The 24925-nt window shown below is 51.2% G+C and overlaps 5 protein-coding genes across 13 annotated transcripts in view; 3 read left to right on the top strand and 2 right to left on the bottom strand.

Moving 5' to 3' along the window:
- Positions 1 to 3869, bottom strand: part of Ikbkg (inhibitor of nuclear factor kappa B kinase regulatory subunit gamma) — a 48832-nt gene extending 44963 nt beyond the window's left edge. The window contains exon 1 of the mRNA XM_047535526.1: positions 3728 to 3869. The gene's annotated coding sequence lies outside the window, so the exon portion shown is untranslated. The remainder of the gene's footprint in view (positions 1 to 3727) is intronic.
- Positions 3870 to 4050: 181 nt separating this feature from the next.
- Positions 4051 to 13704, top strand: Fam3a (FAM3 metabolism regulating signaling molecule A). Its single transcript, XM_047536923.1, has 10 exons — positions 4051 to 4199; positions 4507 to 4579; positions 6440 to 6553; positions 7081 to 7104; positions 9600 to 9723; positions 9853 to 9911; positions 10395 to 10445; positions 10749 to 10833; positions 10916 to 11042; positions 12009 to 13704. Exons 2-10 carry the CDS (start codon positions 4567 to 4569, stop codon positions 12102 to 12104), a joined length of 693 nt encoding a protein of 230 aa, XP_047392879.1. The 5' UTR covers positions 4051 to 4199; positions 4507 to 4566; the 3' UTR covers positions 12105 to 13704.
- A 2525-nt stretch (positions 13705 to 16229) lies between these two features.
- On the top strand, positions 16230 to 20506 carry Slc10a3 (solute carrier family 10 member 3). 9 transcript variants are annotated; one of them, XM_047536700.1, is made up of 4 exons: positions 16230 to 16416; positions 16789 to 17201; positions 18230 to 18451; positions 18711 to 20506. In XM_047536700.1, exon 4 carries the CDS (start codon positions 18838 to 18840, stop codon positions 20269 to 20271), a length of 1434 nt encoding a protein of 477 aa, XP_047392656.1. In that variant the 5' UTR covers positions 16230 to 16416; positions 16789 to 17201; positions 18230 to 18451; positions 18711 to 18837; the 3' UTR covers positions 20272 to 20506. The 9 variants fall into 9 exon arrangements, with proteins under 9 accessions (XP_047392656.1, XP_047392657.1, XP_047392658.1 ...); XM_047536701.1 differs by lacking the exon at positions 16230 to 16416 and adding an exon at positions 16492 to 16579; XM_047536702.1 differs by lacking the exon at positions 16230 to 16416 and adding an exon at positions 17653 to 17826 and having other exon boundaries at positions 16502 to 17201.
- On the bottom strand, positions 20264 to 21439 carry LOC124972361 (uncharacterized). Its single transcript, XM_047536709.1, has 2 exons — positions 20725 to 21439; positions 20264 to 20534 (listed from the first exon to the last, which is right to left on the bottom strand). The coding sequence occupies exons 1-2, from the start codon at positions 21254 to 21256 to the stop codon at positions 20398 to 20400; spliced, it is 669 nt and encodes a 222-aa protein (XP_047392665.1). The 5' UTR covers positions 21257 to 21439; the 3' UTR covers positions 20264 to 20397.
- On the top strand, positions 21142 to 24076 carry Ubl4a (ubiquitin like 4A). Its single transcript, XM_047536707.1, has 4 exons — positions 21142 to 21302; positions 21512 to 21617; positions 21868 to 22076; positions 22181 to 24076. Exons 1-4 carry the CDS (start codon positions 21255 to 21257, stop codon positions 22289 to 22291), a joined length of 474 nt encoding a protein of 157 aa, XP_047392663.1. The 5' UTR covers positions 21142 to 21254; the 3' UTR covers positions 22292 to 24076.
- The last annotated feature ends 849 nt before the right edge of the window (positions 24077 to 24925 follow it).

The raw sequence follows: 24925 nt of genomic DNA, 5'->3' as shown, positions 1-24925 counted from the left end.
AAATGTACACATATAAAATCAGTAGAATGCATTGGACATAACTTTCCTACCTTGTCCCTCCCTTGTGGTGACACGTTCCTCCCACCTCTCAAATCCCCACCAGCCAGTGCAGGGTATACATATAACCTGGTTTTCTATCCTTCTCTCTCTTTAATGCCAATGCTCTACTTCTCAGACCTTCAGAGGGCCTGGCCTGGTGTCTCATTGCTTGTTTTTCATCTTTTTTAACATGTTACCTCTTTTTCTTCTGTCCTTCAACATCATGGACAGAAGCTAGACAGACCCTCCTGCTAGACCCTACCCCAGGCAAGGTAACTCAGACCTTCAACTTCCTAGCATAGACCTGCAAAGTACTGAGCTGGATGAGAATTTCAAGCTAGCCTGACCCTTCAGACTGAGTCCCAGGAAGAGGAAGCTTGGCTTCCCACACCCACACCCAGGGAACTCTCAGGACAACGCTGGGATGCTGGCTCTAGCAATATGACAAGACAAAAGAACACTGAAAACCCACACTCCCCTTCCCTTAATTCAAACCTGGTCCACTGCCAGTGGCTGAGCCATAGATGACAGCGAGGGGGGTGGTCTGCACATGCCCCTTCCCACCCCATGTAGTAGAAAGTAGAGAGGGCAGGACAGGAGGAAAGAAAAGAGAAAGAGGCTCAAATAGGGTGGGGCTTTATCCTCTAAGTTCTTTAAGTTCAAGCATCCAGAGGAGATCATCTTTCTTATACTACAAAAGGAGAAACTCAGAAACTGTAGCTCTAAGACTTGTTCAGACTAGCCCAGGGCCACGGCTGGACACCCAGGACCAGAGAAGAGGCCCCTCTGCAGGTCTCTTGCTTCCTAGAGCTTCGCCCTTTGCTTCACTACAACACTTCAAGGAATCTCTGCAGAAACAAGAAGCTAACTAAATTCCACTTTCCACAGGAAGGTATTTACAAGGCCAAATGTTCAGAGAAAACTAAAACCCAGTGACATAAATCAGCCCCCCCCCATACACTTGCCTTTGCCCTGAGGTATTTGCCCACAAATTTTTCCTTGACAGGGAAATAATTGTGCAGGTTGACTTCAAACTTGTGATCCTCCTGCTTCAGCTGCCCAAGCAGATGGGGTTGCAGGTGTGCATCAGTGCGCTAAGGCTTAATAAGTTTTCAATGTTTTTGTTTTTTGCAGTGCTAATTTAAACCCACTGCCTTGCACATGCTAGACAAGTGGTCTACTGTGCTGGGTACAGCAGTGCACAACTGTAATTCTGGCGATTTGGAAGGCTGAAGCAGGAGGATTACAAACTCAAGGCCAGCCTCAGCATGTTACCCTGATCCTGTCTCAAAAGAAAATAAAAGACAGGACTGGGGATGTGGCTCAGTGGTAAAGTGCTCCTGAGTTCAATCCTCAGTACCCAAAAATAATAATAATAATAAGCTGGGTATGGTGATGTACACCTATAATCCCAGCAATTTGGGAGATTGAGGTAGGAGGATTGCAAGTTCGAGGCCAGCCTCAACAATCTAGGGAGACCCTAGCAACTTAGTAAGACCCAGTCTCAAAACACAATAAAAAGTGCTGGGAGTGAGACTCAGTGGTTAAGCATCCCTGGGTTCAATCTCTAGTACCAAAAAGGAGGAGGAGGAGGGGGAGAATTAAAAGAGCTGGGGGTGTGGTTAGTGGGAAAATGCTCTGGATTCAATCCTAAGTAGTGTCAAAAAAAAAGTGTGTTGTTTTAGTCGACAATAATGTGCCAATGTATTTTTCCTGGTTATGATACTGCACTACAGTTATATATATTACAGTGGGGAAAGCTGGGAGAAGGGGACACAAAAACACTGTTTTTGCAACTTCTATGTGTATAATTATTTCAAAGTGAAAAAAATGAAAGAATTAGGACATTACAGCCGGGCACAGTGGTGCATGCCTGTTATCCCAGTGATTAGAGAGGCTGAGGCAGGTGGTTCACAAATTGGAGGCCAGCCTGGGCAACTTAGTGAGACCCTGTCTCCAAGTAAAAAACAAAGAGGTGGGGATGTACCTTAATAGTAGAGCACCACTGGGTTCTATCCCCAGTACCCCAAAATAAACAAGAAAATAAAAGTCAAGGTATGGGGATAACACTCAGTGGTATAAAGCACATGCTTAGCACAAGCAGAGCTTGATCCCTAGCACCAACAACAAAAGGTAGAAGTAAAATGCTGGAACCACCACATTATGTTATATATATTTTAGTCCAATACAAATATATATAGTATTATTTTATGTTTCTGCACACTCATCATCCTATGGTGTATGTCAATGTGTAACTTGCTTTTTCTAATTGTGCCCTCAATGTCATTCTCCTTTTCCCAAGCCTCAGGAGTGCTGACATCCTTTGGCCAAGAACTGGAAAATATTCTGTTTGTTGAGGACTCAGTCTCTGCTGTCTTTGAGTGAGGCTTCGGCCGTCTCTCTTTGAGTTCATATCCATCATATGTTCTCCTAAGCAGGTACCTCCCAAGCTTTATTCAAGTGTTTGCATGTATTTTTTTATTTTTTTCTGCTCCACAAAATTGTCAAAAGAATTCCTGGAGTGTCCTAACAGATCAAGAAACACCAGTCATAGCCTCCCAACTCCCATTTTGTGTTGTCTGCTATTTGGGAATTGCTGGAGCTGCCCTGAGCCAAATGTTGATGTTGAACGACAGATGACAGCGTCCCCAAGACTGTCAACCTTCATGGGGATTGAAGAGTCCCCAACAGAAAAAGCTGGAGTCTGGACAGAGCGTATGTGTTCTATGTACCACCCTGGTCACCACAAAGCAAGGTGGAGAGGGTGAAGAGCTGTGGGGTTCAAGTGTAACTCCTCTCTGTGTGCACATCAGGAAACAGTCCCAGGGTTTGGGTTGCTGCTTAGTGGTGGAGCATATGATTAGCATATCATAGGTCCTGGGTTTAATCCCAGGCACCAATAAGAAGTCCCAGAGAAAATAAGGAACTTGTGCGAGGCACATAACTTTGAGGCACAACACTTGTGTGGTGTCCTTAGGGAAGGAGGAGTTGTCTCTGTACTCTCAGAGTACTCATTAGACCAACTTTTCCTTGTGTGCTCCAGGCAAGGTATAAACACCCTTGTCTAAGAACTACTGGTCTGACAGATGCCCTGGGACTGGCTGTTGGTTCAGGGATGTGAGTAACTGAGAGCTACTTCTACTGGGCCCCACTGAGGAGGGCATAGTACCCAAGGTTTGGTACCAGAGAAATATGAGAGGCCACCAAGTTTGGTGACAAAACCCAAATACAAATCCCTGACCATCACAGAAGACCGACTGCTAAAATAGATCTCCTTGATCATGTTTGTAGAAGTGTGTATGAGAGAGTGTTGTGTATGTTAACCTAGAATCTGCTGGATTCTAACCGTGGCAGTGCCATGCTTGGCTCTATCAATTGTATTTTGGATTACTTCCTAAGCGGGGAGGTCCTGTAAGTTTGATCACTGGGTCAAGGGTCAAGGATATTGTTTGATTCTGCCCAGCTGCTGTCTTCCAGTCATATGGGAACAGCTGACAGAGTGATCCCAGTCCTCCCAGCGCAGTAGGGAGCAGTTGAGGACAGAGTTCAGGCTGGAGGAGTAGGCGAGAGTTTTCAAATGTGTCGAAATAGCGTTTCAGACACCCGGTCCGACTGAGTGATAGGTGAAGCAGAAGGAACGCGCTTCTAGACAGAACGCAGACTGAAAGGAAAAGCGTCCAAGGCTTACCCCTGGTTGGTTCTGGCTTGTCGGATTCTGGTTTTCCCCTCATGTGCCTCTGGACCTTCCACGTTCCTAAGTGGCACATTAGAACAATTTCTAATCTCCAGATCATCAGTGCAGCCCTTCCCAGGCCTCGGGTAGCCGACAGTCTCAGGGAACCAGCGCCAGCCCACCAACCCAGAAAGGTTACTTCTCCCACCCAAGGAGCGTCCGAAGGGACGTGGCGTACGCAGGACGGGGGCGGGGTAGACTCCGGCTCCTCCCACTCGGCGGCCTAGGAGGTGGAGCCTGCACCGGGCTGTGGCTGCCTCACGGCGCGGCCCCCGGCGGGCGGCGCCTGCAATCTCTGGCCCCTCCCCCGGCCGCCATTGCGGGGCCTGCCGGGTTGTTCTGCGCAGCTCCCTCTCCTCGCTGGGTCGAGCTGGGCACCCGCCCGACAGGGCATTCCCTGACCGGGCCCACACCTCCCCACGGCCAGGCAAGTCCCCGGCCAGCCCGGTCGCCGTCCCAGCCTCGGGAGAAATGGCCTTAGCCCCGAGGTTCCCTCGGGAGTAACCCGAGTCTGAGACATCCACTTCTGCGCCCCAGTCCCGGAGGCTTCTGTCGGCCCGATCGTTTGCAAACGGTTTCCCGACGCCCCACCTGGCCACGCAGGGCTTCTCTCCACATTCCCGAGTGGTTTGAGGAACAACATAACATCGATTGCGTTGCCCCCTAGCAGGAGCCTGGGACAAGCTTGCCCTTGGCCCCTGCCCAAACCTGCTCTTCTCCTTTGTTCCCCCCAGAGCGCACTGTCCTCCAACAGTGCACCTGCCGGCGGTCCCAACCCAGCGGGAGAAGTGGACATGAGGTTGGCAGGTGGGTGGCTTCCACGGCGAACGGGAGGAAGGCCCAGGTGTCCCGACATCTATGTCAGGAAGGGCCCGGGTGAACCACTGGGGTTGGTTGAGAAAATGGAGGACTATGAACAAACATTTATTCGGTGACCTTGAGAAAATCCTTTCACCTCTGAGGGCTTCAGCTTCCCAAACTATGAGATAGAATTTATATACTCAGTTTCATCCAACTCAGATAACAGGCCGGCTGCATTTTGGAAAATGAGTTGTGACAGAGGCTCCAGAGAACATGGCAGCAGGGTGGAGATGGGTGGAGAATACAGATGGAGAAGTCTAGTCTTAGAGGAAAACTGGCAAAGCTGCCTGTAGGGTTGGATATGAACCCAAATGGTATCAGCTGCACAACTAAGATAAAGATGCCTTGTGGAAAGACAGACTGGGTTATGACAGAAAGTAGAAACCAAGAAGTGGACTTCAGATCTGCTAAGGTCACAGCTTGATGGACTTACCAAGTGGGGCTGGGCAGTAAGGAAGGGACTGGGAAGATGGAGGTTCAACAGAGCACAGGATTGGAGCAAGACAACAAGGAGTCATAGCCCCATGTGGTTAATTCAAGGCCTGGGTGTAGATAAAATCACCAAAAAAAAAAAAGTACAGGTAGAAACAAGAAGGCAGTTGGAGACAGACAGCTGCTTCTGTCCAGCTTTCTCCCTCTTTTTCTTGTGGTACTGAGGATTGAATTCACAGCTTGATCCATTCTACACAAGCACCATACCACTGAGCTATACCCCAGCCATTCTGTCCAGCTTAAGGGGAGGGTAGAGGAAGACTACCTAACCAAGGGGGAAAAGCAGCTTATGGGTCAGAAGAGTATGCTCTCCTGGAAGCCAGTGGGGAATTATTTTCATCAGGAGGGCATGGACAGCTTACTGAGAAGTCAAGGAAGATCAGAGCCAATGGATGACCAGGGGAATGACATGAAAGTTATGGGTAGCCTTAGCCACAAGATATTTGGTTGGGGTGGAGCAAGGCCACATTGGAGCAGGCTGTGGAGAGAGTGGGAGATGAAGATGGAAAGGCAGAGTATAGTTGACTTTTGTGGGGACAGACGGGGGATTGGACCCACGGCATCATACGTTAGGTAAGCACTGTACCACTGAGCTATAAACTTAGGTCCTGTAGTTGACTTTTAAAGTTTGATGGGGTAAGGAAGGCAAGGGCAAACAGCATGGGGATGAGGTTTTTTCATCTTTGTAGTCTTAAGATTGGCAATGTTGAAATATGGGAAGGTGGGGAGAAGGATCCCTGTTACAAGAACTCTGAGAAGGGAGGGTTACTAAGGATCTAGTTTGCAGCAGGTGAAATGACTGCTCTTCAAAAGGAGTAGGAACCCTCCATAAGAACAGGAGGAAAGGGGCTGGACATGTGGCTCAGTGGCAGAAATCTCATCTAGCATGTACAGGTCCCTGGGTTTGATCCTCAGCGTCACACACACACACAAAAGAACCAGAAAAGGAGGGGCAGATGGGTGGGGCACAACCACCTTGGTAGTCTCAAAGGCATACATTGGTGGTCTCAAAGGCAGGAAGCTGAGGGAGGTCCTGGAGGAGAACCCCTGCAGCCCTCTGGAATACTGAATTCTGAAAAGCCCCTCCAAACCTGCCAGGGCAGCCTGGGGTTTGAACTCAGTTTCCTCCTTCCACCTGCCAGGGAGCTTGAGTCTCCCTCTTGGGCCTGCTGGATGGGGTCAGCTCCCACCTGCCTGTCCTCTGGTCACTTCTTCCCAAGCAGAAGGGGAGATCCCATCATGAGGGGCCGTGAGATCATTCCAGAGGTCACCGGCATCTGAGGTGGGCCTACCCTGTGTCTGTCCTGCCTCCAGGCCCGCTCCGCATCGTGGCCCTAGTTGTCACTGTGGGTCTCACCTGGATCGTAGGCAGCATCCTCCTGGGTGGGCCTGGCAGTGGATTTCCTCGCATCCAGCAATTCTTCAACAGTGAGTGTGGGACCCTCCCTTGCCTCACTGCAGAGGCCCCCAGGGTGGCCTCCTGGGCTTGGGACAGATGCCCAGGGTGGGATGGAGGTGGCTCGGGTTATCCACTGGCTGCCCTCAGCCTACTTCCTGGACCAGATGCCACCTTCCCCCTACCGGCCGGGAGCTCCAGCTAGGAAGGCAACACCCACTACTTCCAATCATGTGCCCAGTGGAGTTCATAGGGTCAGAGTAAGGGGTGAGAAAGCTTGCACTGAAAGTTGGGAATGACACCCTGGTTAATGCCTGCAGGCTGTCTGCTGGGCTCTGAGATGGGGAGGGGACTCTACACCTGTGACTGGTGATACATCACCGGACTACTCTTTACAATTCCAGTTCACCCTCTTCACTTTTCCATATGAATATCACTTAGACATGGGCAGAGAGCATGCCAATGGCAACCTGCTTAGTCCCTGGCCCCTGAGCCTCACTGCACTGTGCAGGCTCCTGGAGGCCTCCATGCTAACAGAAATAATTCTCTGTACCTACAGGCCCAGAAAGCTCTGTGACTGCAGGTAAGGCTCCTGCCACCTCACTGCTTCTCCCCTCTTCCTGCTCCTCAAACTGCCTTTGTGACACGCCTGCCTACCCCTAATTCCCCAACAATTCTGCTCTCCATCCCTCCTTCCCCAAACTAGCTATCATAGCCTGCTGGACTGTGAACCTAGTAAACAACTTACCTGCTGCTAGAAAGCAGTGGTGAGACAGGCATAGAATAAACATTCCCATTCCAAAAAGGATAAATTTAGAGGAAAAAAAAGGATCACTAATCCCAAGAAAACCCAAAACCCAGCACAGCAAGTTTTCATGGACTAAGAATTCTCTGTGGCCTGATATTCTCTGAGCATGCTGGCATGACCCCATCCTCTGGAACAAGACATGTTCTCACCTTCTGGTTCTGCACCCTCTCTGGCCTCTACATCCCTGGCTCTGCCTTCAGAATCACCCTTCCTTCCTTTTATCTCAACTCTGTCCCTTTCAGTCCAGGCTGTCAGTGTTTCTGCTGGTATAAAATACTAACAAAAACATTTGTGGTCCCATGTGCAATTCATGAGGGTCCAAGTTGTAAGACAAAAGAGTTCTCCACAGATCCTACCTGGATAACCCCATTTCAAGTCCAGATTTCTGAAAGGATGAAGTGTACCCACAGGCTACACACCTCATCTCTTTAGCAAATGCTTGGCCAGCCACGCCCTTGGAATTCTCTCTAGAGGATACTTTCTCATTTTGCAATATGATTAGGCTGATATCCCAAATCTTTATACTCTGGTTCCTTCATGGTTGACAATTCTTTCCTCAATTTCTCTGTTTGTACACTTCAGTGTAAGCAACAAGGAGAAACCAGGCCACATCTTCAACTTTGCTGGAAATCACCCCAGCTAAATATCCAAGTGCAACACTTATAAGTTTTCTTTTCCACAAGACACTAGACCACAAGACAGGCAAGTTCTTTGCCACTTTATGACAAGGATGGCCTTTCCTCTAATGCTTAGTGACGTGTACCTTATTTCCTTCTGAGACTTCACCAAAAGTACGTTTTTTAAAAGAAATTTTGGTGCTGGGGATTGAACCCAGGGCCTCACACCTGCTAGGAAAGCATTCTACCACTGAGCTATATCCCCAGCCCTTTTTAAAATTTTATTTTGAGACAGTGTCTCTAAGTTTCCCAGTCTGGCCTAGAACTTGTGACCCTCCTGCTACAACCTCCAGAGTAGCTGAGATTATAGGCATGTACCACCATGCCCAGGCCACTCATATTTCCAGCAACGTTCTGTTAGTGATAATGTATATATACTCTTAAGACAATAGAAGCTTTTATAACTCTCCTGTCTTCTTTTTGAACCTTCACCAGAATCATCTTTATAATCCATATTTCTTTCTTTTTTGGGGGGGTGAGAATTGAAACAGGGCACTTTACCACTGAGCTACATCCTCAGCCTTTTTTATTTTTTATTTTGAGACAGGGTCTCACTAAGTTACTTAGACCCTTGCCGAATTGCTGAGGCTGGCCTCAAACTTATGATCCTCCTGCCTCAGCGTCCTGAGTCTCTGGGATTACAGGCAGGTGACACCACACACAGTTTATAATCCATAATTCTACCAACAATCTCTTAAAGGCAATCTAGGCCCTTTCTCCAATGCACCTCAAAATTCTACATCCTCTACCCACCACCCAGCTCCAAAGCCATTTCCACATTTTTAGGTATTTGCCACAGAAACACTCTCCTTCCTGGTACCAAAATCTACATCAATTTCTTGGAACTGCCATAACAAAGTATCACAAAGTGGGTGACTTAAATGACAGAAATGTATTTTCTTAGAGTTCTGGAAGCCAAAATCATGTTATCAACAAGGCTTGTGGCTGTGTCACTCTAATCTCTGCCACCATCATCATATAGCCACCTCCCTCACTGTGTCTTTGTTTTTGTTCTCCTTCTAAGGATACCAGTCATGTTGCATTAAGGACTCAACCTACTCCAGTATGAACTCCTCTTAACCAATTTATCTGTAAAGACCCTATTTCCAAACAAGGTCCCTTTCTGAGGTACTGGGAGTCAGGACTTTAACTTATCTTTTGTGGGGACACAGCTCAACCCATAACAGGCTGTCTGCCCAGCCTCACCCCATGGAAATCAAACTAGCAGAGCCTATGCTTTCCTCACCTGTTGTAGTTGTACCACTTTGGTCTAGCTCTGTACCCTGTCTGTGTGTTTGGCCCCCAGCCCAACTTTCTCTACCCCTGCTTTGTTTCTGGCTGTGTAAGGACTCTTGACCTCCTTTCTTTTCTCCCACCAGTAGCAAAAAAGCCTCCTTGGGTCCCTGTCACCTTGCCAGTAAAACACAGTATCCGTGGAAGTGTCCCTGACTTTGGCCCAGGCCATGCCCCCCCCACTGAGTTCCCTGCTATATGGTCACTCATTCGACTCTGTGGCTGGTCCTGACCTGCCCACTCAGATCTCAGGTGACATTAGGGCCAGGCCCATGGGTCATACCTGCTGTCCCTGCTCAGAACCACGGGCCAGGAAGTACAAGTGTGGCCTACCCCAGCCATGTCCTGAGGAGCACCTGGCCTTCCGCATGGTCAGCGGGGCTGCCAACGTCATTGGACCCAAGATCTGCCTCGAGGACAAGATGTGAGCTCCTTGAGATACTCGGGGGTTGGGAAGTGGGCTGGTGGAATTGAGACTGGTTCCACAAGGGCTGAGGGCTGTGCAAGGAAGAACAGAGCAGATGTGCCCACTGGAGGTCTTCCGTCCTGTTAGGCTCATGAGCAGTGTCAAGGACAACGTGGGCCGTGGGCTGAACATTGCCCTGGTGAATGGTGAGTTCCCCTTGCTCTGGGGTCAGAGTTCAGACCAAAGAGGTGGGAGCCATGCCATGATCTGCACTCTCTCTGCCTTTCCTCCCTAGGCGGCTTCTGGGTGTTTGCCCTGACCCTTCTCTCTAGGAACTCTCAGGGAGGTCTGGAAAGGGGTCTGTGTGAGCTGAAGACTCCACAGAGGAAGTGACCCAGTGAACAAAAACATGTAGCAGTGAAGAACTAGAAGGATCTAGGAAGTTGGAGGGTGCTTCATGGGAGCCCCTGGAGGGCCTCAAATGCAAGGCAAAGACTCTGCAGTTGTGAGTGGGCTGCAACTATCAACAAGGGGATAAGTAGGATGGTGTTTGAAAAACTTCCAGACAGGTTGCACCCAGTTGCCACCTCCCCATCCACTGTGTTCTGAGTGTGTTTTGAGGGCCACACTGGTAGAGTGGAGTGACTGGCAGCTCACCCAGGAAGACACCCTTCCTCCTCTCCATGCAGGCGTCAGCGGTGAGCTCATTGAGGCCCGTGCCTTCGACATGTGGGCTGGAGGTGAGTGGCAGTCAAAGATGGAAAATGATTGGGCGACTTTTCCCTGTGTCCATGTGCTCAGGCTTTTCAAGCACTTGCCTGGGTCCCCAAAAGGCAGCAGTAAGGGAGAGATCATCATCTCTGTCCAGAGGCTGTGTTTTGTAATAGGATGGCCCCAACTTCGTTACCAATTTGCCCCTGTACATACTGGTGGCCCTTGATGGGGCACATCCATGGCCCAGTCCCTATGGGTTTTATCATTTGGAGAACAGGGGTTGGTGGGGAGCAGTTGCTCAGTGGGGTCTGCCTTCCCTCATCCTCCAGATGTCAATGATCTGTTGAAGTTCATTCGGCCACTGCATGAAGGTACCTTGGTGTTTGTGGCATCCTATGACGACCCAGCCACCAAGTAAGTGAGTGCCAAGGCCAATCTCGGTCTTGCCCCTCTGCAGTGACAGCTCACAACTCACATTTCTTCTTCTGTGTGCTAGGATGAATGAAGAGACCAGGAAGCTTTTCAGTGAGCTGGGCAGCAGGAATGCCAAGGAGCTAGCTTTCCGCGACAGCTGGGTGTTTGTGGGGGCCAAGGGCGTGCAGAACAACAGCCCCTTTGAGCAGGTACAGCAGAGAACTCAGCACCTCTGCCTTCCAGCCCTGGAAGCCTGGCCACCCCATCTCTCCATACCACAGCCTACCCTGAATTTTTTTCCAGCAAGACTCTGAGCAAACAGAGCAGCTCTGTCCCCCTTCTGCCCCTGGGTGGCCCTGGCCTGCTCGCCCTCTGCACAGGGAGGGGCAGTAACTTTGACCTTCCCTATCCAAAGGGTCTTTAAGTGGCAAAGTTTGCACAGTGGCAAAACTCACAGCTAAGAAACCATCCTCCCAACACCTTCCCGATGCTCAGTACTGTCTTAGTTCTCTCAAAACCCAGTATCCCCAATCCACACCACACACCCTTGCTACCCTCTTGGGTCCACACATGTCAGGCCCTATGCTGGGGCTGGGTGAGAGGAGCCCCAGTCACCATCCTCACCTGTGCAAAAGCCATGGCACCCCAAAGGTCTGCTCTTTTTTTATATATCTTTCTTAGTTGTAGATGGATACAACACCTTTGTTTTATTTTTTTATATGCGGTGCTGAGGATCAAACCCAGTGCCTCATACATGCTAGACAGTCGCCCCACCACTGAGCCACAACCCTAGGTCCAAGGTCTGATCTTTATGACACAAATTTCTAGAAGGTTCTGGCTGACAAAAAGACAGCTCAAGCTGTCCCCTCCCCAGAGAAAAAAATGCCCCCATGACCTTGCTCTCACTGAAGCTTCTGATAACTCTTTATGGTGGGGTACACACATACTCTTTTCCCTCCAAGCCCATGTAAGTGCACAGAAATTCACTCCGAGTCTGCCTGCCTGCGAAGGAATAGGTCAGTACAGCTGTGGTCATTTTTTCCTGGGGCAGAGGGAAGGAGCCAGCACCTAAAGAGTACACAGGTGGTGGACAACAGGAGGGCCTAGGCCCTGGCCCACTTCTGTCCCCTGTCCCTAAGGCCAGACCATGACTTCTTGCTCCCTCCATCTCACAGCATGTGAAGAACAGTAAGCACACCAACAAGTATGAGGGCTGGCCTGAGGCGCTGGAGATGGAAGGCTGCATCCCACGGAGAAGTGTGGCCAGCTAGCACAGCCAAGCACCAAGACCAAGCTGAGGGAGGTTGCATGGTGCCAGCACAGGGTCCAGGTCTCGCCTCATGCCCAAGCAGGAGGTTCCCCAGCCCCAACACAGCAGGGCTCTGAGGCAGTGACCACATGGCCCCAAGGTGATGGGGACTGTGGAGCTGGCCGTCGTACTTTGTCATAGAAGCCCAGGTACCCATCTCCTTCTCTTAAAGCTGGCCCCACAGTCAGCCCCCACTCTGCCCTTTCTTCCTCCACTCCTGACCTCTCCTTCCCCATTCCCAAGAGCCCCTGGCTGCAAAGGCTCTCGGTGCTCATCCCTCTCACTGTAGCAGCCACTTCACAGGTTGGGGCATCTTCCAGAACCTCTACCTTCTAGACCTGCTCACTATATTGTGGTCCAAACTTGCTTCCAGTGTGATTTGCTTTCAGTGAGCCAAACCTAGTGACCACTTTCACATGCCTGACTGCCTCCAGCCTCACTCTAAGCAGGAGAGGGTCTGCTTGGAGCAGACTGTCCTTGGGTAAAGCCAGAGCCTGGTCACAGCCCCTAATGCAGCACATGGCAATGTGTGGTTTGTCAAAGGGCCCATCTTCTATATGACCTCTTAATAAATTGATGGCCCCCAATGGAATGAAATGCATTCAGATGTTGTCCTCAGTGGAGAGTCAGGGGTGGTGTTGTGTGTATGGAGGGGATAAGTCCTAGAGACTCAGCCAACCTGTCCCCACAGCCTTAGCAGACAGCCTTTGTCTATAGGGTCCCTGCCATTGACAGCCCCCCTCCCAGTGGCTAAGATGTGACTCGTGGTGAGCAGATTAGCTCCCCAAAGAGTATCACCCATAGCCTTGACTGGAGACATGGTTCTGTCTTCTGGGGCCCAAGGAAACTCAACAACTCCCTCCCACCCAGTATGCCCCTAGAGGAACAAGTATGAGAACTGAAACCACCAAGGTGCTGACATATCTAATATGGGGGTGCAGAAGCAGTCTGAGTTCAAAAAAACAAGAAATGGGGACTTAGACTTCCCAATGGGAGGAATCAGAGCATTGTGGTAATTTGAGAAACAAGTCAGGCATTCTTGAGGTGGCTATGTCAGGGGGCAATGGACTTAGGAATCCTGCTGTGGGGACAGACTTTCTGAGCCTTCAACTCCTAGGCATTAAGTGCTGACAGATGCAGGGCAAGTACTGAGTGCAAAGCAGACCTTAACAATGAAAGTCAAGGGCAGGCAGATATCAAGTTAGAGGCATGGAAGTGTCGAAGAGAAAAGGCCCACCAGGGAGAAAGTGGTTGTTATGCCAGGACTGTAGAGATCAAGGCAGAGAAAGGAGGGCTCAGCCTGTATGCAGATGGCAATCATAGCAGCCAACACGCAGCCCTGAGCCTGTGCCAAGCTTGTAATCATGTATTCCTTTTTTCCAGGAAACATTTCTTAGAGCTATTTTAAGTTCACAGCAAAACTGAGCAAAAAATACAGAGTGCTTCCCCCATCCTCCATTTGTTAAAATCAATGAACCTACATTGGTTTACATTAGGGTCTACTCTTGGCATTGTGCATTCAGAGTTTTGACAAAATTGTGTAATAACATGTGTCCATCACTACAGTATCAAATGCGTATTCATTTCTGAAAAAAAATTTTTACAGTACTGGGAATTGAACCCAGGGGTGCTTTACACTGAGCTACATCCCCAGCCCTTTTTATCTTTTATTCTGAGACAGAGGCTTGCTAAGTCTTTGAGGCTGGCCTCTAACAACTTATAGTCCTACTGCCTCGGCCTCCCAAGTCACTGGGATTACAGCCACATGCCACCATGCTTGGTATATTTCTTAAATCTTTTATTATAGGAAATTTCAAACATATCCAAAAGTAGAAAGAATAATATGGTCAACTCCAATGCATCCTTTACGGGGCTTCCACAGTATCAACACATGGCTAATGTCTCATCTGCACACCTGGACTCCCATATGTTGAAGCAAACCCTACAGCGTTTGGCCATTATTCCCACTGTACAGAAAAAGGTAAAGGAGCATGTGAGCTTAAAGAGTTACAATGGAACCTGGAGGTTAGAAGTTAGATGTGTACAATCCCACAGGTTAGTAGCTTGCCCCAAGATGAAACTGAACCTCACTGAGTGTATTCAGTGTAAGGCTGGGAGGGTTACAGACCTCACTGTGCCTCCTAACGTGCTGTGATTGTCCAGTTTCCCTCCATTTGTCCATTTGTTTACCAAGTGCCTGTGTAGGACCAGCCACTGTGCTGCAGACTAGGAACATGAGAGCCAGAGTGCTGGTTCCTCCCTCCTCAGGGGGCTGTACCCCACTGGGGTGTTGCCCATGTAACAGATGTAAACAGCAGGCCAACTTTATTCCCCAGCTGACCCAACATGGGCCAGGAAGCTGAAGCTGGGGAGCACAATCTGGCTGAGTTTCCTGCAGTCTTCTGCCAGGATATCATGCTCCCACCACCCCAGGTCAGCCCTTTAGCAGTTCTGGCATTTTCAGTTCAAGTGCCAGAATCCAAACCAAAACTGATGTATGGGGAAAAAATGAGGATGGGATTTATTGTACCTTTAATGGGCCCCCAAACTCCTAGGTGGTTCTAGCTCCAATAATGTCATTCTGACATGGGTTCTTTCCATTCCTTGGCTCTGCTTTTCTGTTTTTGCTTCATTTTCCAATATGTTGTCTTCCCAGGTAGTAGGAAGGAGGGCAATAGTAAAGGTCCCAGTATAGCAACCCCAGCAAAACAGAGCTCCCACCTTCCCAGTAGTTTCAGTACAAGTCCCTAGGGACTAACTCCTTAGTACTGATTGGATTATGGGCTTAGCCTGCCACCAAGGTGAGTGGTTCTAACTGGCTACAACTGGGCATGTGCTCACCCCAGGAATTAGTGTTAGGGTCATCCCATTCAAACCATGTGTACTGAACTGAAAGCGGAGGAGTGATGGTTGTTTCAGAGAAAACTTAGGTGCTATGACTTTATGCTAGGCAGGCAAAAACAACACCTGTGACTACACATCCCTGTATCACATCCTTGTACATATGCTTGTATATGACTTCCATGCCTGCTTATTTATCACATATTTCTGGGGGAGCCTGCCTGGAGGGTAGGAGCTAAACTTGCCTCTCAGGGTCACCACTATAGCCCTAATATGTAATACAGTGGTGGATCTCACATCTGAAGTGCATTTATGTTGTTCTGGTTGTTGCTAACATTTGTTCCAGCTGGTCTCTCAGTTTAGATGACTTTTCTTTTGGAACTAGATATCCTTGTTCCAGCCTAGCCATCTCACATATCCCAGCTGCAAGTACAACCTGCTTCTGTCAGGACCCCCGAACATCACTTGAGAAAGATAGTATGAATGTTCCAGGAAGCCAAGTACATGCACATATGTGGTGTAGTTACTGATCCTCTATGGCTGAAGAACAGCCTAGAGTTATGGCTGAAAATGTCTGTTTTGTTTTTTTTCTTGTTTTGTTTTTGTTTTTTATGGTGCTGGGGATTGAACCCAGGGCCTTGTGCTTGATAGGCAAGCACTCTACAAACTGAGCTATATCCCCAGCCCTGAAAATGTTTTTAATGGTTCATATATCAAAGCCCTTTGAGCATGCATGCCCAACATGTGAACACTTGCTTATATATAATATACACATATTAAATTTCATAAAACATTTTTTGTAGTGCTGGGAATCCAAACTGAGCCTGACATAGGCTAATCAAGTGCTCTACCACTGAGCTACACCTCTAGCCCAAAATACAGTTTAAAATAAATTTCTGTGCAAATGAATTTATTAAAATTACGATTATTTGAAAATTAGGTACTTAAAGGGCTTTGCACCTCCTAGGGGCAAGTACTCTGGGGACCACTGCTTCCATCACAGCCAAGACAAAAGCTCGTTTTATTATTTATTTACCTTTTTTTTTTTTTTTTGGTAGCAGAACCCAGGGGCGCTTAACCACTGAGTAACATCCCCAGCCCTTTTTATTTAGACAGTCTCACTGCGTTGCTGAGGGCTTCGCTAAGTTGCTGAGGCTGGCTTTGAACTCCATCCTCCTGCCTCAGCCTCTCGAGCCGCCGCAATACAGGCGTGAGCCACTGTGCCCAGCTCTGCCATCCCTTTTTATTCCTTTTCTGTAGTCACCAGACCTTACTAGTGCCAGAATGAGTGGCGACAACCACAGAAAGCCGTAAATCACAGTACCCGGTTACAATCACATGTAACTCAGGAAGCAGTCTGTTCACCGCTCCCGTGACGGTTCGTCGCTTTCAGAAACGTCACATCCGGTTGGAATCAGTCATGGCCGCCAGAGGTGAGCGGACCGCCGCGGGAGGGCGGGGATCTGACGCGCGGGCGGAGCCTCTGTGGGGAGGGGCGGAGCCCTCGGTGGGCGGGGCGGCGCCCTGGCGGGCCGAGCTCGCGGGCATCCGCCGCCCCGCAAGCGCTGGTGCTGACCTGTGCGGCCACGGCGGCAGGTGAGAGCCTTTGGCTGGGAAAAGATAGGCGGGAGGCGACTTCTGGCCGCGATCGGCCACTTGCCACCCTGACCCGGCTAGACCCAGCAGGGAAAGGCCACCGCGCATTTGCGAGGCCTGGCGGGGCCCGGGAGTGATGTGAAGGCCCCTAACCCGAGACCGCCCAGCAAGTTGTGCACCCTTCCTTTTCTGTCCGCCTCCACCTCCAGTTTTCACCCGAGCTCTGCTGGTGCTTCACCTGACAACTTCCAGACTCACAGGTGGGGAGGACCACGGGTCAGCACTGCCAATTACCCTGACCCCCAAACATTCAACCGCTGTGGAAAAAGCATCAGGGCTGGCATTGCCTTCCCTGCCTTGGGGTGCGTCTCTTCAAACTCTTCCAGCCCCTCAAGCAGAAACCGTGTGGGATCTGGGCCAAACTCTTGCAGTGACTCAAGGCCGCCAGCCCTGCTGAAGGGATGGGGCGTGGGGTGAATGGCCCTTAGCCTATGGCTTTGGAACTGGTTTATACCACCCTGGTGCCTGCTTATTTTCCCCTCCACTTGACTTCTACCCAACTCTCGTTTTCCTGCCTCGCACCCCCAGCAGTGAAACACAAGGTTGAACCAAGGCCTCCAGGGTAAGTGACCTAAACTCCAAGCCAGCAAGGGCCATGTCATCCTGTGGAGGGGGAGGGGAGATTTTCCCAGGGAAAAACCTTTTGCTGAACCTGCCCTCTATTCCCACCTTCCCCTCTCCTCAGTTTAAGATGTGGGTGGGGGAAGAGCCAAAGACTAACTAGGATCCAGAGAGGTCACAGCCTCTGAGACACTACAGGGCACAAAGTAACGGACTGCTGTGAATTATAAACACTGTGTGCCCATCCTGGTTGCCCCAGTTCTAGCAGATGATGTGATACTAGTGTGGTGACTGACCAAATTAAGAAGAGGAGGGAGGCAGACCTCCTCCTTTCACCAGGAGGTACCCCACCCTCTGGAAATACATCCCATTGGGAGTGTCAGTCTCTGGTAGGGACATATTTTTGGGAGGCCCAAGACTCTGAGCACAGCAAATCATATGTAATCCGGCAGCTCTAGGAGCTCAAATTCTGGGACTGCCTGAGAAGTGGGAGCTCTTACAGAAGAAGTCCCTCCAAGTGGACATGTGGTTCTCTCTTACCTACTTCTGCTGCCCCTTCTGGCAACTTCCCTGGGAAGAGGAGACCTGCTTCCTATCAGGATTCCTATCCCATCACTTTAGGGCAGGTACAGCAAACCAGGTAGCCACAGCAGCAGTGTTTTCCCAACTGCATGCCACTTGAAGATATCAGCCCCTGAGACCTTTGGTACAGTGGTCACCCACTGCCCACATCACTTTGCCACCACTTTGTGCCTGGCAAATGACACTCATATCCCCCAACCTACTCTCCCATATCTGGACCAACCCAGTGTTTCCCATCAGCACCCTTTTTTCTCATCCAGCTTGTCTCCTTTTCACCCCCAGGATGACTTTCAAAAATTTCAACCCCACTGTGATATCAGAGAAGCCATGCTATATCTGCATTTTTTTTTTTTTTTTTTTTTTTTTGGTACCAGGGATTGAACCCAGGGGCACTTAACCAGTGAGCCACACCCCAAGCTTGTTTTTTTTTTTTTTTTTTGGAGACAGGGTCTCACTAATTTGCTGAGGCTGGCTTTGAACTTGGGATCCTCTTGCCTCAGCTTCCTGAGCCACTGGGATTACAGGTGTGTGCCACCGCACCCAGCTTATATCTGCATCTTGAAACCAGTGTTAAACAGGCTAATGGTGACAGGACTGGAAGTGGCTCTCCTGAATCTCTTGGTAACAGGACATCTCTGCACAGGTGGACAAACCCAAGGAATTCAGCAGGTATCAGCAGGTGAATGGGAACTCCTGCCTTTAGGTGGCACCTCTGGATGAGGAATGGGAAGCTTGAGACAGCTGTGCTGGGGGAGGGGAAAGCCAAATAGCACTCAACAGGAAGCACTAGGCATTGCCTTTCCATTCCTGAGCTTGGGATGAGGGGTCCTGCTGAGTCTTCCAGTAGTGGACTTCCAGATCCCCATGCTCCTGGGCTCACATCTGCTCACTTTCACCAGCCACCTCTCTGTATTCCATCCCTCTTCAGGGAGAGCCCTGCCATCAGGAAGGCAGCACAGGACCAGGACCTACTGATGGACCCTTCTCAGGACAACCCAACAGCAGCGGTGCTCTCCTAAACTGCAGAAGACCTGGGCACACCTTCTGGAAGAGCCATGATGTTCAGGAGGGGCAGGGGCAGCTCTCAGCAGTGGCCTGGCTTGGGAGGGGAGTGTGGCTGCACAGGCCACCTAGGCATGCTCAGAGCTGCCCTGCTGCTCATCTGCCTACCATGGGGGGCCCAAGGGGTGGCCAATGCCAACCTCAGCACTGCTCTGGGCCACACTGTGCCACTGACAGGGGGTCGCTACTTGAGCATTGGGGATGGCTCTGTGATGGAGTTTGAGTTTCCTGAGGAGAGTGAGGGCATCATCGTGATCTCAAGCCAATACCCAGGCCAGGCAAATGGAACAGGGCCCGGCCCCACACTGAAGGTCACATCCCTGGACACAGAGGTGCTGACCATCAAAAATGTGAGTGCCATAACCTGGGGTGGTGGGGGTGGCTTTGTGGTAAGCATTCACTCAGGTCTAGCTGGACTGGCTCCACTCCACATCCAGCTCATGGACCCCCATGAGACCTCACCCATGCTGATTGAGGAGCGGAGAGATTTCTGCATCAAGGTGTCACCTGCAGAAGATACCCCTGCTACCCTCAGCACCAGCCTGGCCCACTTCTCAGAGAACCCAATACTCTACATGCTCTTGCCTCTTATCTTTGTCAACAAGTGTTCATTTGGTTGCAAAGTGGAACTTGAGGTTCTGAAGGGGCTCCTGCAGAGCCCTCAGCCCATGCTGCTGGGCCTCTTGGGCCAGTTTCTGGTCATGCCCTTGTATGCTTTCCTGATGGCCAAAGTCTTCATGCTGCCCAAGGCCCTGGCTCTGGGCCTCATCATTACCTGCTCGTCACCTGGAGGTGGGGGGAGCTACCTCTTCAGCCTCCTTCTTGGAGGGGACGTCACCCTGGCCATCTCCATGACTTTCATCTCAACCGTAGCTGCCACTGGTTTCCTGCCGCTGTCCTCAGCCATCTATAGCCACCTGCTCAGCATCCACGAAACTCTCCATGTGCCCATCTCCAAGATCCTGGGGACCCTGCTGTTCATTGCCATCCCCATAGCAGCAGGAGTGGTGATCAAGTCCAAGCTCCCCAAGTTCTCCCAGCTGCTGCTTCAGGTCATCAAGCCCTTCAGCTTTGTGCTCCTCCTGGGGGGCCTCTTCCTGGCCTACCGCATGGGGGTATTCATCCTGGCCGGAGTCAGGTTACCCATCGTACTGGTGGGCCTCACGGTGCCCCTGTTTGGCCTCTTGGTGGGCTACTGCCTGGCCACATGCCTGAAGCTGCCAGTGGCTCAGCGGCGGACGGTCAGCATTGAGGTAGGGGTGCAAAACAGCCTACTAGCTTTGGCCATGCTACAGCTGTCCCTCCGCCGCCTTCAAGCAGACTATGCTTCCCAGGCCCCCTTCATTGTGGCCCTGAGTGGTACCTCTGAGATGCTGGCCTTGGTCATTGGCCACTTCATCTATAGCAACCTGTTCCCAGTTCCATGAAGCCCCTGGGGCAAGCTTTCATCACCCAACCATCACACTCCATCCCCTGTCCCCACAGTTCTTGTGTACCAAAGGCCTTTAGTTCTCATGCACTATGCACTCAGACAAATCCAAGCTTATTTTTTTTTACTGGTTTTTTATTCTCCAGCTTTCAGTGCCAAAGAGGCCACGCTGAGTTAGGTAGGTGGGCAGTGCCCAGAAAATATATTTCAATAAAAGACAGAAGCAAGCTTGAGTCCCTTCTAGTCTTTGTCCCTTGGGACCTGGGGGTGGAGGAAAGAAAAGTGTGCCTGGGTAAGTGTGGGCCAGGGTGAGGGTGAGCTTGAGTGCCACAGTGACCCTTGCACAGGCTTTCTCTATCAGCCCTTGCCATTTAGCCCCTCCCCAAGTGAGGTTGCCTCTTGGTTCTAGAATGAAGGGTAGGAGGATGGGGCAGAGGAATGGCTTCCCTACCTGCTCCCCAGCTCAGCTGGGTTTTTTGCAGCCAGACTAGAAAGGAGGCAGAAGAACATGGGGCAATATGGTCAGCTTGGCAGGACTGGGCCAGTTCTGTTACTGAGAGAGACAATCCGGATTTGCACTGACCTGCTCCACCAGCAGGCTGGGAATTTACAGCAGGCCAGGTCACCGGTGCAGGCGAGTGGACTTCCTGGTCCTTACTTCTCCCGAGCCCCAGCTCGAACCTCCTCCCCATCCTGACGGGGTGGGCGCGCCAACTCCTGCACAGTTGCAGTGAGGGGACCTGACAGCCCGGGAGGTCCCCGTGCCTTTGCGAGTCTGGTCCCCAAGGCGACTCCTCTTCGCGGGGCGGAGCGGGGCGCGGGCCCGGGGCGGGACCTAGGGGCGTGGGCGAGGCGCGCGGGCGCGCCCCTCTCACGGCTTCCGGCGGCGGCGGGCGGTTCCGGCGCGCGCCCGGGGCGGCGGCGCGCAACGGGGGGCCGTTGGGGTGCGCGCTGGCCCTAGTGGACGCCGCCGCGGCCGCCATGCAGCTGACGGTGAAGGCGCTCCAGGGCCGTGAGTGCAGCCTGCAGGTAGGGTCACCAGGCCCGGACCACCATCCCCGGCTTGTGCAGTCACAGCCTCCTGGCACAGGGACGGGCAGGGGCCGAGGACGGGGACGGGGCGGCCGGACCAACCGGGCCAGGGAGGCCGGGAGAATTGCCCTCTGGAGGGGACGCGAGGTTTTCGCCGCTCAGGGGCCGCGGGCTCAACCCCTGCCTCCCACCCTCGGCCCGGTCAGGTGCCGGAGGACGAGCTGGTGTCCACACTGAAGCAGCTGGTCTCCGAAAAGCTGAACGTCCCCGTGCGCCAGCAGCGACTGCTGTTCAAGGGCAAGGCCCTAGCAGGTAACAGGGAGAGGAGACACCCAGGGAGCCCCGCAGGAAGTCGAGGGATGGGGTGTACAGGCCAAGCCCGGCAGCAGCGTGATGGATCTGGGCGCTGGCTCCCAGCGCCGAGGGCCGCTGGAGCCTCGGGAAGCTGAATCAACCACAGCCAGATGCCGCGGCGCTCCGCTCCGGCTGCGCGAGGCGGCATCGTTTCCGGGGCCACTTCCACGGCAGTGGGTAAGGAACCCCACGGATCTCTCTTTGGCAGATGGGAAACGACTGTCAGATTACAGCATTGGGCCCAATTCCAAGCTCAACCTAGTGGTTAAACCTCCAGAGAAGGTGTTACTTGAAGAAGGCGCCGCCCGGAGACTGGCTGACTCCGCACCTCCGCCTGTCTGGCAGTTGATCTCCAAAGTCCTGGCCCGCCACTTCAGTGTAGCAGATGCTAGCAGGGTATTAGAACAACTGCAGAGGGTGAGAAGTGACATTCAGTCCCAGCTGGTCCCAGTCCCTGCCTCTGTCACAGCATACCCCTCCCCACAGGCACCCCCTGAATCCTCTTGGCCTTCTCTCCTCAGGATTATGACAGGTCCCTGAGCCGCCTGACACTGGATGACATCGAGCGCTTGGCCAGCCGCTTCCTGCACCCTGAAGTGACTGAGGCTATGGAGAAGGGGTTCTCCAAGTAGCATTCTCGGATTATGGGGAGGAGCCCAAGGCTAGGCCACAGCTGCATGTTGCATTAAATGTGTTCTCCTGTTGCAGTTTGGCTTATAATAACAATATTAATAACAATAATAGCGGCTGGTATGTACCAGGCTCTTGCTAGGTGCTAGGCACTACTCAGAGCACTTGACCAGGGTTCTCTCCCACCCCTGCAGTAAAGCTGAGACAGCACAGTGGAGGCACCTAGCAATGACATGGAAGAGCCCAAATATGAGTCCAGCCAGCTTGTAGAAGTGCCTCAATGTGAGAAGGAGAAATGGGCTTTAGCATTTCATATTTAGCCCACTGAGAATAAGCCCTTGAGTGATGTGCTCCCAAGCCTGAAAGGGTAAGCAGTTGGCCCCTGCTGCCCAGTCCTGTCACCTGACCTCTGTGGAGTGTGGCATAGCCCTCAACAAATCTCCACAGGAGGACAAGTGACAACCAGCCCTGGGCCTCAGCTGCTGCAGCCAATGTGCTCTTGATGAAGGAAAAGCAGGAACCTGGGAATCAGAAAGTCACCCCCATTCTGTGGCGTGACTTGGAACAAGTTTCTGTGCTACTTTGGTCCCCGACCATTGAGTCTGTGCAGACCTGAACCAAGTTCCTTGCTCCCTACCGCAGCCCAGGGTGGAGAGTCCCTACAGTGATCTTCCACCTTGTACTCAATAAACAAACTGAAGCCAAAAGTGAAGCTATAGCCAAGCATGGGCCAGAGATGGTATGCCCTGGCCCTTGGTGACACAGCTCTTCTCTGGGGCATCCTGTCTGCTTGGCTCCTCCTGGAAGTGGGTGGTTCTCACCCACTAGTGCAGACAGGTCACTTAGCAAGTCAGTGTCACAGCTAGGACTCCAGCTCTGTCCCTGCACCTAGTGCTCACCCACAGCATGAAGACGATGCTTCCTGCGCCACCTGTATACAGGGGCTTACACTTTGCACACACCTCATTGCCTGAGAGGAAACCTCAGGGTGCTGGGGAGGGCTAGAAGTATGGACTCAGTAGCAGTGATTCCTCTTTCATCCTGCACTGTGCATGGTGCTAGAGGTCATGTAAGTACCTACCTTCTCCTTGGAGGAGGCCCCCAAGGGTGATAGAGATTGGAAGGCAGCCATATGTACTTGGTTCTTCCACTTTCACCAAGGGAGCTACTCTGTATGGGTTAAGGTTGGACCTGCCTTTCCTGCCAATAGGCCCTGCTGCCTGGTCCTTATGGGGTGAATGCTGGATCCCCATACTGGAAAGATGAATAGAGGCCTGAGGTCAAAGAACAGACAACAGCCTCTGGCCCTTCCTGAGAGCTGGAGACATCACATAGCAGGTATCTGCTTAGGAACATCTGTGGTCTGCCGGCTTACATGATAAGCTTACCAATACTCTCATTTATTTTGAGTCAGGGAATGTATTTTGAAAATTCACACTAAAGGTGCATGTCAGACTTATCCAAAAGGAACTCTATTAGCTAGGCTGGTTTTGGTTTCCAATAATTGTTTTAACAATAAAGGAAACTTAATGTCTTAGGAAACTGAAAAGTCCTGGTCCCGGCAGTGGAGGAACAATTTGATCAGATATCTACTTTCTCTCTGCCTCCCTGTGCATCCTCCAGTATCTGCTTCATCCCAGGCCACCACCTCTGGGGATCAAAAGGTGGCTGCCTGCAGCTTCGGTGGAATGCTTTGTTCACTGCCGATGAGGAGCACCTTCTCTCTGTAGTTTAGCTTCTGTCTCAGATGTCCCCAGCAAATAAATGCTATTGTTTATTGGTCAGAACTGGGTCTTGTGTCCAATTATTTTGGCCAGGGTGGAGAGTGGTGGCTGGTTCCCTGGAACTGGGTATGGGGCCTTGTCTCTGTACATATATGGGCTGCACAAGAGACTAGGGAGGTCCTGGAGGAGGGCTAAATGGGTGTCCTGAATGGTGGCAGCAAACAGCAACTGTCCACTGCAGGGGACGTGTGTCAGAAAGATCAGGACTACCTTGGTGGAAGTGAAGGGGAGGACGGTCTGGAGGGAGGTTCCCTGAAGGCAGTGGGCTCAGGAAGAGTATTTTTTGAGATTTGCAACTTGCTGTGCCCTGTGCTGCATGTTTGCAAAGATATTTAAACCTTAGACAAAGACTCATTGTCCCCATTTTATAGGCAAAGAGACAGACCTCGACATGGTTATTGAGTTCCTTGTGCCACTGCTTCTCAGCTCTGGGTGCCAGAGATGAAAAGCATTGTTCTTGGTCTATTTAGATGGTACAGTTGGTGGTTTTGCCAAGTGGCTACGTGTGCAGTGAGGGTTCTAAATGGAGGGTTCCTTAGGCATCACACTCAAGGCTGTGGGAGGCTGTGGTACAGTTACAAAATTGGGGAGCCTGGGAAAGAGCATAGGTCTGGGAGAGGCTCAATGTGGTGATGTTGCCTTGAAAGACTTCAGGCACCATCTGCTGGGTGGTCACACATGTAGAGATCAGGAACTCAGAGGAGATGGGGTTGGACATGGGGACTGACGAGTGAGGGCTTCCTCAGGGTATGTGCTGAGAGCTTTGCTGATAGAAGAGCTGACCCAGGAAAGCAAGAAGAAATACCCTTGGATGGTCAATCACTGAATTGTTCTAAGCCTTTTCTATGCAGA

Source organism: Sciurus carolinensis, chromosome X, assembly GCF_902686445.1.
Source record: "Sciurus carolinensis chromosome X, mSciCar1.2, whole genome shotgun sequence".
NCBI classification, from domain to species: Eukaryota; Metazoa; Chordata; class Mammalia; order Rodentia; family Sciuridae; genus Sciurus; species Sciurus carolinensis.
Note: the sequence above shows the minus strand (reverse complement) of the source record. Positions and strands in the feature narration are given on the sequence as shown.

Coding starts and splice junctions, on each gene's coding strand:
- Ubl4a (XM_047536707.1), top strand. CDS start 21,255: ATGCAGCTGACGGTGAAGGCGCTCCAGGGCCGTGAGTGCAGCCTGCAG. Junction 21,303..21,511: donor GCCGTGAGTGCAGCCTGCAG/GTAGGGTCACCA, acceptor CGGCCCGGTCAG/GTGCCGGAGGACGAGCTGGT. Junction 21,618..21,867: donor CAAGGGCAAGGCCCTAGCAG/GTAACAGGGAGA, acceptor TCTCTTTGGCAG/ATGGGAAACGACTGTCAGAT.
- Fam3a (XM_047536923.1), top strand. Junction 6,554..7,080: donor CATCCAGCAATTCTTCAACA/GTGAGTGTGGGA, acceptor CTGTACCTACAG/GCCCAGAAAGCTCTGTGACT. Junction 7,105..9,599: donor AGAAAGCTCTGTGACTGCAG/GTAAGGCTCCTG, acceptor GTCCCTGCTCAG/AACCACGGGCCAGGAAGTAC.
- LOC124972361 (XM_047536709.1), bottom strand. CDS start 21,256: ATGGCGGCCGCGGCGGCGTCCACTAGGGCCAGCGCGCACCCCAACGGC. Junction 20,535..20,724: donor CCAGCTGAGCTGGGGAGCAG/GTAGGGAAGCCA, acceptor CTCCACCCCCAG/GTCCCAAGGGACAAAGACTA.
- Slc10a3 (XM_047536700.1), top strand. CDS start 18,838: ATGATGTTCAGGAGGGGCAGGGGCAGCTCTCAGCAGTGGCCTGGCTTG.